The sequence below is a fragment of the Pleurodeles waltl genome, chromosome 11 (genome assembly GCF_031143425.1).
Source record: "Pleurodeles waltl isolate 20211129_DDA chromosome 11, aPleWal1.hap1.20221129, whole genome shotgun sequence".
Taxonomy (NCBI): domain Eukaryota; kingdom Metazoa; phylum Chordata; class Amphibia; order Caudata; family Salamandridae; genus Pleurodeles; species Pleurodeles waltl.
This window is the reverse complement of record NC_090450.1, coordinates 865,131,966-865,152,312: the sequence shown is the minus strand read 5'-3', so window position 1 is coordinate 865,152,312 and position 20,347 is coordinate 865,131,966. Positions and strand designations below refer to the sequence as shown.

The window sequence follows — 20,347 nt, the reverse complement described above, 5'->3', positions numbered from 1 at the left end:
TCAAATGCCCAGGCTGCTGCGACCCAAATTATCCAGACGGGACTGGATACCACCGACTCGGTAGCCAGGGCAATGGGCACAACTGTGGTGGCAAGGAGACAGGCCTGGCTCCGTAACTCGGGCTTTTCGGCAGATGTACAGTCCACATTGTTGGATCTCCCGTTTGATGGGGACAAACTGTTTGGGGCTAAGGCTGATTCGGCCTTGGAACGTTTTAAAGAAAGCAGGGCCACGGCTAAGTCGTTAGGGCTCCAAGCTCCTTCTTCCACGGCCTCTTCCAGATTCTTCAGGAGGTTTCGTGGATTTGGGCGTGGCTCTTCCTCCTCTTCCTTTCGGGGGAGATATCAGCAACCTGCTTCTTCCCATCCCTATAGATCTTTCAGGGGGAGAGGTAGTGTCCGCACCAGTGGAGCCTCTCAGCAGCACTCTGCCTCTTCCTCATCCTCTGGCGGGGTGCAGCAGGGGAAGCAGCCTTAGGCTTCCACCATTTCCCACTCACTCCTCTCCTGTAGGGGGAAGATTACAGCATTTTCTCACCAAATGGAAGACTGTTACATCGGACACTTGGGTTCTCAGTGTTGTGGGAAAAGGCTACACCCTTCCCTTTCGGGAGTTCCCGCCCCTCATCCCGCCCCGCCCTTCGTATTGTTCAGAAGAACACCTCCTGTTGCTAGAACAGGAGGTGCAAGTCCTCCTTTCAAAGGGCGCGGTGGAGTTGGTCCCGGAGCAGGAAAGGGGTCGAGGAGTTTACTCAAGGTATTTCCTGATTCCCAAGAAGGATGGTCGTTTGAGACCAATTCTGGACCTGAGGATCTTGAATTGGTTCCTCAAGCAGGAAAAGTTCAAGATGCTGACCCTAGCACAGGTGCTTTTGGCGTTGAACATGGAAGACTGGATGGTGTCTGTCGACTTGCAGGATGCTTACTTTCATATCCCGATACTCAAGTCACACAGGAAGTATCTCCGGTTTGTGGTGGGATCGCAACACTATCAGTTTGCGTTCCTTCCGTTTGGTCTTACTTCAGCACCTCGAGTCTTCACGAAGGTGATGTCGGTGGTTGCGGCAGAACTCAGAAGGAAGGGGATAGCAGTATTCCCTTACTTGGACGACTGGTTGATCAAAGCCAAGTCCCCGGAGCTTGTGTCGCATCATCTGCAGTCAACAACCCAGTTGTTGTTCGACCTGGGTTTTTCGGTGAACGAGCCCAAATCTCACCTAGAGCCCTCTCAGCGCCACCTGTTCATAGGGGCAGTACTGGATACAACATTGGGTCGGGCCTTTCCTCCGCCTCAGCGGATTCAAGATATTCAGGATTTGGTTCCAATGTTTCGAAATGGAGCGGTAGTTCCAGTCCTCAAGGTCCTTCGTCTGCTCAGTATTTTTGCCTCCTGCATTCTGTTGGTCACGCATGCTCGCTGGCACATGAGGGCTCTTCAGTGGTGCCTCCGAAGGCAGTGGTCTCAACACAGGGGATCTAGAGGGTACTGTCAAGAACTCCAGAGATGCTGCTGTGGATTTGAAGTGGTGGATTGCAAGCAACAATCTTTCACAAGGAAAGCCGTTCCAGCAGTCGCCACCAGTGACCACAGTCATAACGGATGCTTCCACTCTAGGGTGGGGAGCTCATCTGGGGGATCTGGAGATCAAAGGTCTTTGGTCTCCAGAGGAACAGATGTTTCACATCAATCTGTTAGAGTTACGGGCTGTACGTCTGGCTCTCAAGGCCTTCCTCCCTTCCCTTCGTGGTCAGTCGGTACAGGTCCTAACGGACAATACTACCACGATGTGGTACATAAACAAGCAGGGAGGAGTGGGGTCGTACCTTCTCTGCAGAGAAGCTCTTCGACTATGGTCCTGGGCAAAGGACCATCGGATTTGCTTGATAGCAAACCATCTGGCCGGAGTTTTGAACGTGCGTGCGGACAGTCTCAGTCGCCACTTCTCGGCAGACCACGAGTGGCGTCTCCATCCAGATCAAGTCCGTTTAATCTTCCAGAGGTGGGGGTTTCCTCGGGTAGATCTGTTCGCCACTCGAGAGAACGCGCATTGTCCGTTGTTCTGCAGCCTTCAGTATCCGATGCAGGGAGCGTTGGGGGACGCGTTTCAAATAACCTGGTGCGGCCAGTTGCTTTACGCGTTTCCTCCCATACCCTTGATTCCTCGAGTATTGAGGAAGAAACGCCAAGACCGGGCTCTAGTAATCTTAATAGCTCCGGATTGGCCAAGGAGGGTGTGGTACTCCGACCTTCTCCAACTCTCAATGTGCCCGCCGCTCCGTCTCCCTTTCAGGGCAGACCTCCTCTCGCAGTCGCAGGGGCAGGTTCTACACCCCAACCTCCAGAGTCTGCACCTACATGCCTGGAGATTGAACGGGGCAACCTGAGTTCCTTCTCTCTCCCGCCTGAGGTAGTGGATGTTATATTAGCGGCCAGGCGACACTCCACTAAATCTATCTACGCTAATAGGTGGTCTAAATTTGTTGCGTGGTGTGGAGAGAGGCAGATTGATCCTTTGCATGCTCATCTATCGGACGTTTTGTCTTTTGCTCTATCTCTGGCGCAGAAAGGTTGTGCAGTGGCTAACATTAAGGGTTATTTATCGGCCTTGTCAGCCTTCATATGTCTTCCAGACCAACCATCTTTATTTAAATCCCCTATTGTTATCAGATTCTTGAAAGGTCTTCTAAATCAATATCCTCCAAAGCCATTCGTTATGCCGCAATGGGATTTGTCCTTGGTCCTGACTTTCCTTATGGGGTCCCCTTTTGAACCTATGCATTCTTGCCCCTTGAGGTATTTGGTTTTAAAAACAGTCTTCCTGATAGCTATAACATCAGCAAGGAGAGTGAGTGAGTTGCAGGCCTTATCAGTAAAGCCCCCTTATACAACTTTTTATGGGGATAAGGTGGTGTTGAGGACCAAGGCTGCTTTCCTCCCGAAGGTTGTTTCACCCTTCCATTTGGCTCAGGCAATTACTTTGTCCACGTTCTATCCTCCGCCTCATCCTTCCAAAGAGGAAGAAAGACTGCACCGTCTGGACCCAAAGAGAGCGTTGAGCTTCTTTATTGATAGAACAAAGGATTTCAGGCTGGAGGATCAGCTGTTTATTGGATACGTGGGCAAGAGGAGAGGAAAGGCAGTCCACAAGAGAACACTATCCAGGTGGGTTGTTCTTTGCATTAAAATATGTTACTCTTTGGCAAAGAAGGATCCTCCTGAGGGCATTAGAGCTCATTCCACCAGAGCTAAGTCGGCCACTTCGGCCTTGGCCAGGGGTGTTCCTGTGGTCGACATCTGCAAGGCCGCAACTTGGTCGTCCCTTCACACTTTTGCAAAACATTACTGTTTGGATTCTGAGGTTAGAAGGGACGGCCATTTTGCACGGTCAGTGCTGCAGGATTTCTTGGTTTGACCATTTAGACACCCACCGCCGGGCGTGGTACTGCTTTGGGACTCTATTCATGAGGTGAGGAATCCACAGGTAGTTGTATCCATCAGAAGAACGAGTTACTTACCTTCGGTAACGACTTTTCTGGTGGATACATTAGCTACCTGTGGATTCCTCACGGTCCCACCCGCCTCCCCGTTGCCTTTCTGGTCTTGCCAAGTAATCCTTGAGTGCGCTCCTCTTGGTCTTTGAGGGTGCAATAGATGTGTATATAATATATATTTATATATATATATATCTTTGTGTATATACTTGGTGTGTGTATATATTTTTAAAAGAGAAAGTTTTATATATATATTTATATAAAAAGATTTACAGTTATTCATACAATGTTGTGTGTTTTTGCAATATAATGGGATGTTGCCTTGCTCTTTCATTGCATTGCCTGGTTGTTCTCATGCACGTAAAAAATGATTGGTACTGACGTCCGCACGTCGTCGAGGACCTCTTATTGCCTGTATGACGTCAGACGGCGTCGCGTGGGCTAGAGTGACGTCCTCGTCGACGTGCAGAGACTAGTAAGAAGATTTCCGTCGAATGCTGGCGCCATGGGAGTATTCATGAGGTGAGGAATCCACAGGTAGCTAATGTATCCACCAGAAAAGTCGTTACCGAAGGTAAGTAACTCGTTCGTTTGGGACAATCTGTCACTCTGCCCACCTTTTACGCTCCTCCACATCCCTCTAAATAAGAGAGGTAATTCCACCGTCTTTACCCAAAAAGAGCATTATCATTTTACCTTGGCTGCACAAAAGATTTCCGGGTGGACGACCAACTCCTCTGGGTATGTAGGATCTACAAAAGGTCAGACAGTATTCAAATGAAACACTTTGTGCTGGGTTGTTCTTTGTATGAGAATCTGCTATGCCCTGGCTAAAAAGCCGCCTCCTGAGGGCTTTGGGCCCATTTCACCAGAGGAAAAGCTGCAACCACGGTGTTAGTTCAGTCCTGGACATCTGACAGGCAGCATCGTGGGTGACACATTGTCGAACACTGCTGCCTGGACAGTCAGGTCTGCAAGGACAGGCATTTTGCCTGTTTGATCCTGCCAGACTTTCTAGTTTAGAAAATGTGTACGCAGCCCACCGCCAGGAGGATATGAATTGGGTATTTGTTCAAAGGTAAGGAATCTTCTGCTTGAAGTCTCTATCAGATTAAAACGTTACTTACCTTCAATAACACATTGTCTGGTGGAGACTATATCTAGCTGCATATTCCTTATACCCCCCCCCATGTCTTTCCGCTCTGTGGACAGATTTATAGGGTTAGGGTTGATCACTTTCAGGGCCATAGTTTGGACACACTTTCATCAGTTAACATCATGGCTCTGTGCTCCTGTTGTGGAAAGTTGTGCAAAGTAACTATCGTCTGCGAGCCTGGGTAGCAACATATAGGTGACTTTGATGTCACTTCCGGTGCCAACGATGAGCGAAACCAAACTAAGCCACCCGATGGCACGCAGGGGTACTACTCACACAAATGTTTTTGGATCCAGTCTGACGCCCGGGAAATTCAAATGTAAGGAATCTGCAGCTAGATGTAATCTCTAAGAGAGAATGTGTTACCAAAGGTAAGTAACTTATTCACTAAGTAAGTCCCACACCAACTGGAAGCTGTCGGCCTGACCTTCTCAGCTAGCTAGCAGCACCTCACCCAAAACTAGAAAGTAATGGTGATTTGTTGCAGCCTAAAATCATGACACTCTGACTCCTCACGGAAGTCGTAGTGGAACAGATCTGACCACTCTGTCTCATTGCACAAAGTCTCACACATGCTAAGGCAGACAGAGAAATGCAGGATAAGTTTCAATAAATTTATTGAAGAAATTGCATTCTTTGATAAGGCATGAGCTGCAATTATTAGGAAGATGAAACATAACACAGTAATAATTGTGACCATTAGAGAGCAACAAATAAATAGTCCCAACATCCTGGCCTAATCATAAGTCTAGGAATTCCTACATACACGTCTAGTATCTAACATGAGAGCATAACTGTGTTAACGCTTCTGCCCGTACTAGTCTATTGAAGGAGCCCCTGACCCCATACCTGGAAAAGCAGAGGTCTGTCTGTTGGTCTGCTGGCAGTCCTCCCAGTTGTCTGGAGAGACTAGGCCAAGATCAGCAGACCTGCAATGAAATGACACACAACTTAAGGTGGCTGGCTGAAATGTCCCCTCTACCCTATTTTGGACTAGGTGGTGTTTAGATAACACACATGTGGTGTTCTAAGACCAGACATGACGTGCAACTTTGCCTAGAGTTTGAGATTTGCCTCCAGAAATTTTGGAGTAGCGAATGAGAGTACATTATTGTGTACAACCTTGAGCAAAGCACAGAATGAAATACATGCAAAGGTCTGATAAGTGTAGAGCACAAACTGCGATGCCTTCTCAGAAAACAGCTGATTATGAATATAAAAACATGCAAGCTAAAACAGTCATGCAAAAATGTAATAAAATGGATAAATGAATAAATGCATATGTAGGTAAAAGGGCACAGGCTGCAGGCCTGGGGCTAAAATATGTACCCAAATAAGGCGCTAAAATGAACCAATGACATCCCTGGGTTGTGTACTGCAGATGACACTTCCGGGTTAGGCTGTTCGTTCACAACCGGAAGTAGAGGGGAAATCAGACTACTGGCTTACCTGGGGTGCAGCATATGATTTCTGTTTTATCTCCATTAAACTTTAAGTAGTTGCTGCTTGGGTTTTGTCAAAGGCATACTCCTCAGCAACAACAAATCCAGAATCCCCTATGTAGACAAAACAGGGATCGGGATAGGTCGAGAGGCCATTCAAAATAGCAGCCTATCTCTTTCTCCACTCCCCAACTCACTCAAACCCAGCCAGGAAAGCAGTTTCTAGTCTGGTCTTGTCGGATCACAAAAGACCAGTATGGGTAGAGTATTATTTTTTTTCATCAGACCCAGGGGGCTATAACTTCAGACCGTTGAGTCCTGCAAAGAATAGAAAAAGATTATACCCTGCCTTCATTCAGTCCTACCATCACATTCTTCATCCTGGGCTTGTCAGATGGAACAACAGCTTCACATTTTGATACAGGAAGTTGCTTTACTGTTAAAGAAAGGAGCAGTGGAATCGATGCCATAGAAGGAAATTGGGCAGGAGTGCTATTCACTATACTTTTTGATTCCCAAAAAGGCTGGCGATCACCATCAAATTCTAGATCTCAGAATCCTGGAATTGTTTTGCCAGAAGGAGAAGTTTGGGAATGCTGTTCTTGGCTCTGGTACTTACGATGCTGGAAGATCGAGTGGGCATAAGGCAGAGTTTGTCTTATCCCCAACCAATTTTCCTCCATCAAATGGGAGATGTATTACAGTGTTCTGAACATCTGTTGAAAAACCTGAGGTCCTCAGACAAGTATTGGACTTGCAGGACACATATTTCCACGGTATTGCAGTCACACAGGAAGTACCTGCAGTTAGTAGTGGGTGCTATTCACTACCAATGCATGCTTCTTTCCTTTGTTTTAACTACCATACTTCGAGTCTATACATTTGGGATGGGGGTGGTATCGGCCCATCTCAGAAGTAAGTTCAGAAGTCCCAGGTGTTTTCTGTATTTAGACAACCAGCTGCTAAAAACTCAGTCTTCAAAGATGGTATTTCACCACTTGCAGTTTATAGCATTTCTGTTATTCGACCTGAGTTTTTCTATAAACTGGCCCACATCTCAGCTAGAGTGTCTTCTTTTTCATCGGGCCAATACTGGCTTTGTCTCCGAGAGTTTTTGCACCATTTCAGAGGATTCCATGTATTCACTTTATGATTCTGTTCTTTCGAGGCAGAGTCCAAATTCCAGTTCTGATGGTCTGACACCTGTTGGATCTGCTAGCCTCTTGTATACTACTGGTATAACATGCAATTTGGCATATAAGGGCTCTCCAGTAGTGGCTTCACAAGCATGGTTCCAACAAAAGGGAAACCTCTTGGATACCCTAGACTTCTTTTTAGATGTTGTGGCTTATCTTACTTGGTGGGAAGGGGAAATCAATTTAACAGCCAGATTATTGTTCTGTCCACTCAAGTGATGGATTCCTCCGCTCTGGGGTGGACTTTTCATCTAGAGGATCTGGAGATCAGAGGCTTCTAGTTTCCAAAAGAGCAGGTTCTTCACATAAAAATAATAGAAATCAAGGCAGTATGGCTAGACTTCACAGCCTTTCTCTCCACCATTTTGCAGTCAGTCTGTTGAGATTTTGTCAGACAGTACAACCACGTGTTTTATGTCAACAAACAAGGAAGAGTGGGGCCGTATGGTGTGTCAACATACAAGGAAGAGTGGGGTCTCACTTTCTCTGTCTAGAAGTGTTAAGACTTTGATCTTGGGCTCATCAGTGTGTGTTATGTTTGGTAGCAAACCATCTCACATGTTCTGTAAGTATTGGAGTCGACCGTCAGGCGCATGGAGCCATCCATGAAAATAGCCCCTCCATCCAAAGGTGGTTTGGTACATCTCCGCCCAGTGTGGCTATCCCCAGAAAGACTTGTATGACGCTCACACCTTAATTTCTGTGCTCTCCATTATACATTGCAAGGGCCATTGGGAGATGTATTCAAGATAAAATGGAGTTTCCACTTTATTATGCATTCCCTCCCATACCCTTAATTTTCCCCAGGCCTGAGGAAGATGAGCAAAGATTAGACCTAAGTAATCTTAATCGTCATGGATTGGCCAAGACTGGTATAATATGCAGACCTCCTGAACCTTTCTGTATGGCCCCTTCTTTAGCTTTCACTCCTGGTGGATCTTCTGTACCAGTCTAAAGGCCAGGTTCTACATCCTAGTTTCCAGAGCCTACACCTCCATGCCTGCAGATTGAGCGGGGACACAAACTTTATTTCACTTATCTGAAGTTGTAAATGTTATTGTTTCTGCTTGCTCTGATTCTACTAAAAGTGTATTCCGGAAGGTGTTGCTTGGTGTTCTTATACCGTAGTGTGGATCTTTCAGAGCCCATCTCTTAGCAGTTCTATGATTTATCTTCTCTTCAGCACAACAAAGTTGTGCTGTTGGTCCGGTCATAAGTTACATGCCTTATTGCCATTTCTCTGCCTTCCAGACCAACTGCCTTGATTTAAGTCAGCAATTTTGTATGCCTCTTAAAGGGGCTCATGAACAAATTTCCCTCTATTCCATTTATTATCCCTCAGTGGGACCTCAATTTAGTTTTAATATACTTGATGGCTGTCCATTTGAACCTTTACAACATTTGCGTATAAGTTGCTAATTTTCAAAACTCGTTTTTTATTTTCTATTACTTTGGCTAGGTGCACCAGTGAGCTGCATACACTGGGTGTCCCTTTAAGTTTGTCTTTCCCAACAAGTTGGTACGAAGGACCAGAAATAATTTTCTACCTAAGGTTGTAACCACATTTCACCTAGGTCAATCAATTACTCTTCCCTCTTTTACCCCCTATTTATCTTTCTAAGGAGGAAGAGATTCCATGTGCTAGATACAAAAAAGAGTAGTTCGTCTTTACATAGATAGAACAAATGATTTGATTTTGGACGACCAGCTTTTTGTGAGCTATGTTGGTGAAAGAAGAGGAAATTAAAAAAATGTATTAATCAGCACATAGACAGCCAACTTAGAGCATACATGCTCATTCTACTGTAGAAAAATTTACTACATCTGCTTTACCAGGGGGAGTTTCATCAGAACAGATGTATAATGCAACTGCCTGGGCTTCTCTACAAACGTTTGCCAAACACTACTGTTTGGATTCAGTGCTTCATATAAATGGTAATTTTTCCAACCTGTCCTGCTGACCTTTTTAGTTTAACCATTCTTCACGTCCCTCTTCCATGTACATTTATGGCTTGGGAATATGTTCACAAGGTGAGGAATGTGCAGGTAAAAGCATCCATCATAAGAAAAAGTTACTTGATTAGCTGACTATTTTTCTGGTGGATACTCTATTTACCTGCAGATTCTACACTTACCCTATCCACCTCCCCGACTTGTTCTCAAAGAAGAATATTTTTTTTTTTTAGTTTTCAATATTGTTTAGGTATTGTCTTCTTTTTTCTAGAAGTGCAGCTGACTCCACTCTTCGGCTGTTTGGGCACCTCATACCTTCACTTATGTCAATAGGTGTTCAGATTCTGGCATCATAATGCAGTTTGTACCATCTACCAATGCAGAGGAGCTGTTGCAGAAGAGTTCCTGATCCAGACTCACTGGTGTCAGGGGATGTTTACTAGGTGAAGAATCTGCGAGTAGACTGAGTATCCACCAGAAATATAGTTGCTGAAGTAACTTTTTCATTTGGGAGTTTAAAATGAAAGTCAAAACTGTGAGGTCTGTTGCAGCATGATTTCCATGAATTAAGCATTCAGTATCTGTTTATATCAGCCATGTCAACGATTGTTTGATTCTCGAATGAGAGAACCAATTGAGTGAGTAACAGACTGGACCTGTTCACGTGACTGATTGTCAATCTTAAAGTATTCAATTTACAACACAAATCTCTAAAAGGGAGTACTGGCTTCTACGTGATGGCATTCTAGAGAACAAAAAGAGAGAAATGAGGTAAGAACCCCCGTGTTCAAATGGAGTAGTTATTCTAAATCCAGTTCTGAAGAAGTCTGAATAACAAATCAATGCTTTTTATAGTACTGTTTCAAAGGTTAAGGAGGGTTTGAAAGGATTAAGGAGGGTGTAAAAGAGCAGATCCATAGGGACTAGCAGTGGTAAATATCAGCAATACTGGATGTAAAAATTGGTTGAAAATTGATAAGCCAGAGATTAAGATGTAAGAATTGGTTATGGTGCTGCTGGTGTTGGATATGGCACTTCAGTTGTGTTGTGATTCTGATATCGTGTATTATGGTGATAAAGAGGTGCCTTACAGGTGTATGGAGGTGGACCATGGTTATCTCTGTTAAAGCCTTCTGAAGTGACGATCTTGACATTAGGAAAATCATGTCGAACCTTTTGAGGGCGAAACATCCACTGGCAAGAAAAGAATAATTGGATCCTATGGTTTTCAGTTCTACTTGGGAAGAGCCAGAGCCAGGTGATACTGACACCTGCTAGTGTGTATTATACCTTTACTGAGGAAGTATTTATGGGGTTGAACTATTGGCACTCCAGTCATTCTAGACTAAAAAGATGCAAGTGTTTTGGGCACTTGTGTAGAAAATGGGATAGTGTCTCCTGCTCTTGGATATTATTTTTATGCAGTGTTGCTTAAAATAACATCAACTACCTTGGGATTGTTAGTTCTGAAGAAAGAGAGAGTAAACTTCCAGTAAAACGTGATGGCTATTTCAAATACAGGCTCTCAACATTCGCACCCTTTAACCATTGCAGAGGTTTTCAAGAACCTCATAGTAGCACTGTATTCATGCCGTCTCTTACAGGATCTTAAGACATCGCATTTTCCAGATCTGCTTTTTAAACAAGAACTTAAGGTATGGGACTCTTGCTACTTACTGAATGAACGGGTAGCAGGCACATTTAGAAAGAAAGTGGTAAAGGGTGGGGCAGATTTTTTCCTTCATCTGATTCCTGGGCTTCCTGGCAAAGTATATTTATGCTTCAGTTTTGCTGGTGTTTGGAAGAGTAGGTAACCTGGACTGGCAACAGCCACGTTTACATCAGTTGGTAGAAAAGGCTGTGAAGTAGCCATCTGGGGATAAATTTGGAAGCATTGTGGCAAGTGGTTGGGGAAGATACTATCTGTGGATCTGGTGGTCAGCTGTCACAAAGTAGGCATTGTTGAGGTTGATGACTTTTCGCTTGATATTTAGGCCAAATTACTTCATGTGCCATTAGTGAGTAAAGTTTTAAGTTTACAAAGGGAGGCTCACGTAACATTATGTGCATAGGTGATAAGATCATGTAGTGAAATTATTCTCGCTTAGGACTCAATATCTGAAAGCTTCTATCAAGAGCTAGCACTAATTGTATATGCTTCCATGTGGTCACAAAAAGTACTTAGTACCTCTCGGTTCACCATTACTTGGACAACTGGACATCACAAAAGAGAATCTATGGATGGTGTAATAACATAATCACATTTATTATTAATAGCAAAATTAATACAAAACGTTGCACAGAAAAAAGCAATGTTACGTTAAACATGTGTTGCGCCGTCTTGTAGACTCCATTACTTGTAGGCACACCTTAGAAGTGTTACAACTGTTTTAATGTAATTGAAAAAGGGGACATATGTAACGAAGATAGAATAAATTGCAGCTTTCACATACATCCGCAATATTTAGTCCCATAATAGAGGTATGCTACGGCTCTGTGGGATGGATTCTAGCCCATTTTACAGTTTCTTCTCATGTTGCCCTCCTGAAATATTTTCAGTGAGCATCATTCTGCATTAGTTAGCTTTACGTTTCTTAGAGCACGCCATGAAAACGTGTCTGTGCTCGCACCTGAACATGATCCCTGTGAATAGGTAGGTGTGTGTGTGGGTGGGTGTGTTTTAAAATATAACACTCCAGGGTGAAGCGCTCCTTCTCGCAGGTGCAGAGAAGCGATGACCTGCCTCACCCCGGCAAGGGTTAAAGGGACGCCCCCACGTGACCTATGCAAACTATGAATCATTCCAATAGATCCGTTCAGCTCCTGCCTGCTGAGGCATAAGGCAGATGCTGTTCCCTGGTTGCCATGGCGATGCTGCTTGTACTGTAATAAAGCCCAACCCGAGCCTTCCTTGGGCAGAGCTCTGCGGCGATTTCACCTACGGCTCATTGTTTTCCCTCCATAGCAGGAAGTGGGAAGGAAGGGGCTGCGAGGAGGGACATCTGACACCAGATGAGGCACAGCTTATTGCAGGCTTTCCACGCAGATGCCATCCTGTCCGAGAAAACGACGTAATCGAACGCGTTGTACGCGCTATTTTGGATCTCGAGTGTAGGGTAGGTTGGCTCGTCTGCTATGCAGCGCCGTCTCAGAGCTCTCGCGAATGGTTTACAAGCACCACGGAAATGGAAGGGAAGGGGAGTGTTCGGCCGGCTCCTTGTCTAGCAGCTTATCATCCGCTGGTGCATTCCTCCTTTCTGATGGAGCCCCAAGCTAAGCAGAGGGTCTGATGTCACCCTGCAGACCTCTTGGCAGGCTGCGAAAGACCACACGCCCGCTCTGGAATCAGGCAGCTGGCTGCAAGCGCTCCCCGTGGCTCCGACCTGGCAGCGCTCCTCGGGCTTCATCATCGGCCAGCAGGGATGAAGGCGCCTGTGAGGTGGGAGGCTTTAAAAAGACACCCCAGAACGGGTCCCTCTAAACTAGGGCCTAAGCTGCGCTAAGCAGGGGACCAGTAGTGTTTTGGACGTCCCAGGTTTCATGCGAATCGACTGCTTGGAAACATCAGAACTTTTCTAAGGTGTTTCACGAAACCCCCTCCAAAGCAAGCAAAACAAGCCTTTAAAACCAGCGACTTGAAAAAAATGGAGCAGCGGCTTTCTCCTGTTAATTAGCCACTACGTTCAGGTTAAAAGTGTTTTGATATAAATGTTTATAGTGAAGATATTTTTTGAATTTCAAATTACCGAAGACTTGGAGAATATATATTTTTATTTTTATTACCAAACAGCCTTTTGTGTGTGCAGATTGACGAATGTGTGCCCATTTTACCCTGGAATAAGATTCGGTGCAATGAATGAATGTTCTTCATTGTAAAAGAGTGAACTTATATTCAGGGAGACAGACAGTTGTCGGGAAAATTTCCTTTTCCACCTAACACAATGGATTACCTTGGAGACAAACTTACCGTAGCCCAGACTCACGTGAACCATTGGATGGGGACGGTTCGAAGATCCTTGCACGAGGCGCTGAACTTGGTGACCACTGCCGTGACCCATGAGAGGACTAGCGCAGAGGGTGCGAGCAGAGCACCCTTCAAGCGGACCTCCTCTTTCAGGCACTTCGCATCTCGGAGCCGTGAATCATTCCGGAGGTTTTCTGTTCGGAGTCAGCAGAGGTTCTCCTCACTGAGGAAAAGACATGCCAGTTCGGATCCAGCAGACCCTGTAAGCATCGGTGCTGTGGGAAGTGGTTGTGTGAGGGTGAGGTTTGATTTTAAGACTTTGCATTCAGTAAGATTCCTTGCTTTAGGCCAGTGGTTCCCAACCTGTGGGCCGGGGACCCCTGGGGGTCCGCGACTGCTTAGAAAATTTTATATTATTAGGTTTCAACTATCAGTAATGACTTAGTGGGAGTCCCCGGATTCCAATAATGAGTCAGTGGGGGTCCCCGGGCTCCAGTATTGATAAGATGGTGGTCCACAGAAGTCAAAAGTTTGGGAACCACTGCTCTAGGCCATCCTAGGTCCATCAAGGCTGGATCCCATCCCGAATTTCGGGAAAAACACTATGTAAATGAGTTCAATTTAGCAATTGTCAGATTTATTTTGTGATAGATATTTGGAAAATCTGTCAGTAATTCAGCCCTGCTGAACATATGCTGGACAACTCCTGCTGTCCACAAATGTTACCCCAGATGACAAGTTATTGGGACACGGTTTTCAGTCCTGGGCCTTCGTTTGACAGTTGGAGTTGCACTAAGATTTGAATAAACTGTAAACATCCAATTGCAGTTATTTTATGATAGGAATGCCCAGGACCGACTGCGTTATACAGATTTCAGTTATGTTTCTGACAGCTATCAAAGGAAAGATTGCATGTTTTATTTAAAAAAAAAAATGCGTGTGTGATGTGAACTGAACTGGTTGATGTCTACTGATGTGTCAGCGTTTAAAATGCAACACGATTTTAATTAAACTACTCAGTCACTTTTTAGAGATCTCTCCGTTAGGCATCGTCTGCACTGCCTTATAATCGTAGCATTCTATTGTAGCATAAACATATATATATTTTTTTTTAAGATTGAGAGAAGCTGCATGTTCTTCGGATTCACATGCTAGAGATTCCAGATGTGCACCTTGTCTTGCCATAATTGCTAGCATTCCTGGCAGCTAATATTACACAATCTGGGAAGCTGCTGATTCGCAAATGCAACTGTGTATTTGTGATGTGTCCTAGCCTTGAAAATTCTGCACATATTTGTGTACCATATCAGAAAGCTGTGTAGCATGCCTATATTTTCCATGTTGTCTACACTTGGACTGTAACAGATATCTATTTTAAAATTGTATTGGCTTTATCTAGAAAACATAAAACACATCTTGTGTTTTTGTGGTTAATTTCGCTGCCTACTTACAAGAAGTAGTTTTCAGTGTGCTTTTACAGGCATAGCTTTGTCAGAGGCCTTTATTTGATGCACATTTCTAGTGAGTTGTGTTTCTATAAATACCTAATTCACAAATTCTACAATATATTTTTCGATGTTATTAATCATAATGAATTGATTTACAGTGGTAAGTGGACAACCAGTGGAATCTAAGAGCTTGTAAAAGTGTCTGTGAATTAGTATGTTCAAATATTACATTTTCTTATAGGCACAATTACGACTATATCACGGAACAGGTTATTTTCACTGCTGCCTTGAACTCTGAGTGGGCCTACATTGATGACCAGTGAGTGAGGACGAAGCCTTGTCTTTTCCTATTAGATCAGCTTTTCCCTGAAGTGTAGCTGTGCTTTTGGCACGCGTTTTAGCATATAAATAATTAACTTTTGTAACTGGGCCTTATCATCACAGTACAAACATACTATCACCAAAATTTAAACATTTTTTACAGGTAGTTCAAAGGTCTGTGCCTTTGACATGATTCCAGTCCAAAGAATGACTCGGAATGAAGTCTGTTTTTCATTTTGGCTGTACGACTCCTATACGACACAGATCTCTTTACAGAGCTGTTCGTTTGTGTAGACATTGTGCCATGACCACGTTCTTTTCCTGCCTCTAATCATTGCTTTAGCAATGTTTCACTCTACAGTGACTGAGTGTTTTGCTTTGTTCCCTATGTCTGCGTTTTTAAATCAAACATTACAATTTATTCTAATAATAAGTTAGCTTTCCATACCCAAGCTTTTTATTCAATCCATACAAAATTATTTTAATCTTTAGGGAAATAAATTGTTTTTAAAGTAAATATTGTGTTCCTTCATTGGTGATTGTATGTCTTAACAAAATAAGAACCCAACAAACTGAGCCTTGTGTATTCTGTTTCCAGCAGCAAATCATTGGGCACAGTGGCAGGCACTTGGCTGACACTTCCTTTGGAAGATACTAGTGAAAACGCGGTAAACCATATTTCCATGAATACTGCAAAGAATTTCAGGACCAGAGAGACTTCTGGATGTGTACAAATGGCTAATGGGGTGCTGGGCCTCGGTTATTCAGACTCCAAGCCGATGCTGTACATTTTCTTCCAGGGATGTAGACACTAGCACTACTTTCAGTTTTGATCCTATACTCCCATAAAAATATTCGTAATCGTTGTCAGTACACTGAATTTCCTCGGAGAAGTTTGAAAGACATGTGATGCAATGAAGTGGGTAAATTGACATACATGAGAATGCCACGTTTGTTGGGATGATTTGAAGAGAGCTAGTACAATCTTTTGACTGTAGGGAAGGATGTAGTTTAAAAATAGGAGTGCCTTGATGTCACCTTGATAATCCATCCGCCTGCGGAAAAGGTACATTCTAAAACACTTGCTGTGTTTTGAGGGTTCAGCAGATGCAGGGGAAAAAAAATATAAAGCACACAGGCATGTTGTTTGAATGTTGGTAATCCACCTGTTTTCAAAATGCATAGATCCTGACTGTAGCTTGCACAGCTATGTGCATTGTTTACATTAAGGTCCCAAGTCTAAATTATTCAATTGAACATCTAGCCTACACAGGCAAATTGTCAAACATTTCTTTTGGCATCAACTCGAAGTATGGCATGCTCGATGGTAGATTTAGTGTAGGAATATACTATTGTTTTGATAAAGAGAACCCACGTTTATGAGTAAAGTATAGTAAAGACAATTTATTGACGTTACTTTGAACATTAAAATAGATATCGATTAATGGATTAGGAAAATGTATTACTCTCACCATGGCCTTTATTTCATATTGTTTTTATTGAAACTGTTCACTAGAGAAAAATATAATAAAACTAACTTTTTAAAATATATTTTGTAACTTTATATTTTTAACAAATAAATTGTATTGGAATTGGAAATCATTTCTATGAATACTGATACAGATAATTGCAGTACCTTTAATTCTTTCCATTCTTAATGATGACACCAATAACATTCTCAGGATTTTGAGACTTTGGTGCAAACACTATTTATGCTTCTCGCCGCTAAATGATTGCTCCTCATGGACCCCCCCCCCATCACTCCTTTAGTTTTCTTCGTGTGATTCCTGCACACCATGCGGTTAAGTTTAATGAAGCCTCAATATCTGCACCCAGGGTGAGATTGATTCGTCAAATGACATTTATACAATCTGGTATTTAAATGTGCATTTTGCATTGAAAGCTCTAAAGTTTCATCCATCTTTCTACTTAAATAAGGTTTGAGCAATGTCCCCACTCTAACTACTCCAAATATTAAACCACAAATGCCAATTTTATTCGATGGATATTATAATAAAATAGCAGGCAATGTTCAGCTCCAGTGGTTAGAACATTCCTAAAGGTTTTGATCATGAGTATGCAATTGGGAACTGCAGAAGGTGTACCATGAGAAGCATGAGGAGCAGAGGAGCTGTCTTGAAAATGCAATGCAAATTTCGTGACCACCCCAGCATTTGAAAAGCGTGTGAAATAATGCTGGGAGAGCTTTGGGAACAGTTTACTTTAACCTAAAGAACCTGTTGTTTCGTTAAAAATTGAGTACAGTGTATCATTTCAAAATATACTAGATTTGAATACGATTTGGCATGCATGAAACACTTGTTAGAGAGACAAAAAATGAAATAAAAAGCTTTTGTTTACATTTACTAAGCCTTTGGTTAAGTAACTTATTTATAAGTAGCGTAATAGAAAATGGTGTAAGTGAGCATTTGTTTTTAAAACTCCATTCTGTCCTCATTGTGTAGAGCTGGCCTTGAGTTTAGGAGGAGAGGTGTAGGAAGCTGTATTTCTGCCTCCCTTATCAAATAATCAACCTTGCTGACCACATAGTGAGATCTATGAACCAGCTCTGAGCAGTGCAGTAGTCCACCTTCAGCCACCCTCCTGATTACACAGGCCCCCAACTGCTGAGCCTGCTCCCGTTTTGTAAATTTAAAACTTTTCTTTTCGATATTAAGTTGTTTTTAGTCCATGTATTTACTGTACTGCATTGCTCCGTTCTAGAACTGCCTTTATGTATATTTGGTCAGACAAATGCTTGTATTTTACTTGTAATATCTGTTTTGTCTGTACCACTGATGGTCTTTCATGATTCTGCTCGGAATTACTTCAAATAACTATTATTGGTATAAGGACAGTGATGGTAACCTTTGACTGTTGTATTGTTTCTGCTCATTGAAAGAAATCCATTGCAAGACAACACTTTTAAGTCTAATACTCATTATGTTATTGTCAAGATTGACTGAATACCAACATATAGCTTGTGGATTGCGAATAATTCATTACCATTGGCCTCTTCTTGAAGATGATCATTCTTCTGCCAGGTTAAGACCACCTCTTGTAACTTCTGCACGTGTAAAATGTGCAGTCATACAATACCTCTTTGTCTTCATGCTTAGTAGTTATCAGCTGAAACAAGGTTAACAACTGTGTCCAATTCTGAATGTAGGCTTTATCTCTGGCATAACAACTATGTAGAGATCAAGCGACAAACTAAAGTCTCTTTAGCTGTACAACTAAGCGCTGTGTTTTTTTTTTTTTTTTTCACTCGGGTTTTTTAATTTGTCTCCATAGGTTGAAAGTTTGAATCTGTCTTATTGGATTTCTATCGAGTGAACTGCTGTTCTTTTGGTCTGTGTACTGTTTGATCTACGATTTATTTGCTGAACGTAAATGTAAACTTCGCACTTGTATAGCGCACTACTCACCCGTTAGGGTCTCAAGGCACTGTACCATACCGCTGTGGAACCCCTCCTGGCTTTTCCCTGTGAGGCGCCGACTCCTGGGCAACCCCCAGGGTGAAGCCAGGCATCCAAGCGCTGTCAGGGCCGTTGTGGAGATTAAGCAAGCTATTGCCCAGAGTTACAGAGTGGGACCCATTAATTAGATTAGAAACCGAAGCGCAAATTATCAGGTCCAAGGGAATTGAGCCCAAAATCCGCCAAGGTGGGAATTGAACCCTGGTCCTGGGCCAGATCTCTGCATCACTGCCGCTCTAACCATTGTGCCACACTTCTCCTCCTCTCCATCATGCTGAAGATGATAATTTTTTTTTTTTAAAGTTCCTCTGCATCTTAAAAATGACAATCAGTTTAGATAAAATGAAAATTGATGAGATTTTTCGTGTAGCCATTTTAATGATTAACAAGTAGAGGTGAGTTTAAGATGTTGTTTTTTTTTTTTCTCCAGGCTAGTGTCATAAGGGTTAGGCTGTGTACTTTCCGTGTGTGTGTTCCTACCCATCGGTGTTGTGGTATTTTCTTTCGTGTCACGTGCATGTGATATTTCCTTCAATTTTAGTTTCAGAATGTGAGCTCATTGCCAAAGGCCTTGCAAACTGTGGAATTACAAATAATGACTGATCCTGCGGTTAAAGCAAATGATCAATCTAGCAAGCCTCTGCCAATCCACACCACTGTATAGGGCTGCTCACCAATTCCTTGTATGTCTCAGCACAAATGCTTTTTTTTTTTTGTTTTTTTAATTTCAGACCATACCTATTTGGTACGATTTCCTTGGAGCTTTATGCATGAACTGTTTTTCTTCCACTGTTTATTTTGTTCGCTCCTATAGACACATACCACATTTGTAAAAGACTAGTACTTTATGATGTATGTTTTTACTGCATCTTATTAATGCTTATTTCTCGGTGTACAGGGATAGAAAATTTCCCACGGTTAGGACAGTTCAGTTGCATATCCCAATAAAAATTTAAAACGAAGCTGGTTACCTTTGTAGTAGAATTGTTAGCATTCGCTGCAGCCTAAAACAACCTAAGAGCGCTCACACATAAATGAGGTTCAAGCATTCTTGTACTTTGCACACTGAAGGCGTTAGAGTGTAGCCTTTTTTTGTTTTTTAACTGAAGTGTTCCCATAGTTAAAAAGGTTGAGAACAGACAGCTTGTGTATTGTGTTGATAGAATAAGGAGATGTGATGCCAGATCAAATATGGCTGATGGTATACTGGTTTATTACTTTATATGGCAAACAATTCGACAGATCTTAGAACGAGGGGGTTGTAGTGTTCTTTCTCCTTTAAACTGAGAAAGGGAGAGGTAACTGAGCCGAAGTAGGAGGGCGCCCCAAAGGAGAGGACCAAGAAACCTAAATGATTTGAATCTACAAGAGTGTGGATGGGGGGCAGTTTCACTATGTAAGAAGGTGGAGATTGGCGGAATGTAGAGAGGCTGATGGAGTGTTGCATATTGCCAGTTGTCAGGGGTAGGTTGGGGTACTATAGGGTGTCCTTGTGTAAAAATTACTATCTTATCAAAGATAGAATTAGCATCTTGGAGAATACCCACAAGCAGGCTGCTGAAATTGCATGGTCTACTGAAAGATATCGGGAGAAAACACTAGAAAAGGAAGTATGGTGGGGAGCTGATGGTGGTGAGGAAAGTGGGTGGTTTCACTTGAGCTAGGAAATGAAGTCCGAACCAGTGTTATATGTTTGTTTGTTTTATTCATTTTCAAACACAAGCCATTTAGCAATGTTACCTAATTCCACGCCCAACCACCCACCCAATTGATCCTCACACCTAGATACTACTTTCTCTTAATGAATAAAACTTTTCGGAGTCTTGTAGTTTCAATCTAAGAACACCTTGACAGATTGTTTGATATTCAGGACAGCTTGGATTCAGGCCCCTGTGGC

At 43.0% G+C, this 20,347-nt stretch overlaps 1 protein-coding gene across 8 annotated transcripts in view; it reads left to right on the top strand.

Annotated features, from left to right (window-relative positions):
• KIAA1671 (KIAA1671 ortholog) overlaps positions 1 to 20,347 on the top strand; it is a 650,892-nt gene that overhangs the window by 315,731 nt on the left and 314,814 nt on the right. Inside the window, exon 1 of one of the 8 annotated variants that reach the window (XM_069214714.1) lies at positions 12,042 to 13,464. The exons of 6 other annotated variants lie outside the window; for them this stretch is intronic. In XM_069214714.1, coding sequence (XP_069070815.1) covers positions 13,180 to 13,464 — 285 coding nt within the window. In that variant the 5' untranslated portion in view covers positions 12,042 to 13,179. Of the gene's footprint in view, positions 1 to 12,041; positions 13,501 to 20,347 lie in introns of those variants that run through there. One more of the 8 variants, XM_069214713.1, reaches the window with a different exon arrangement.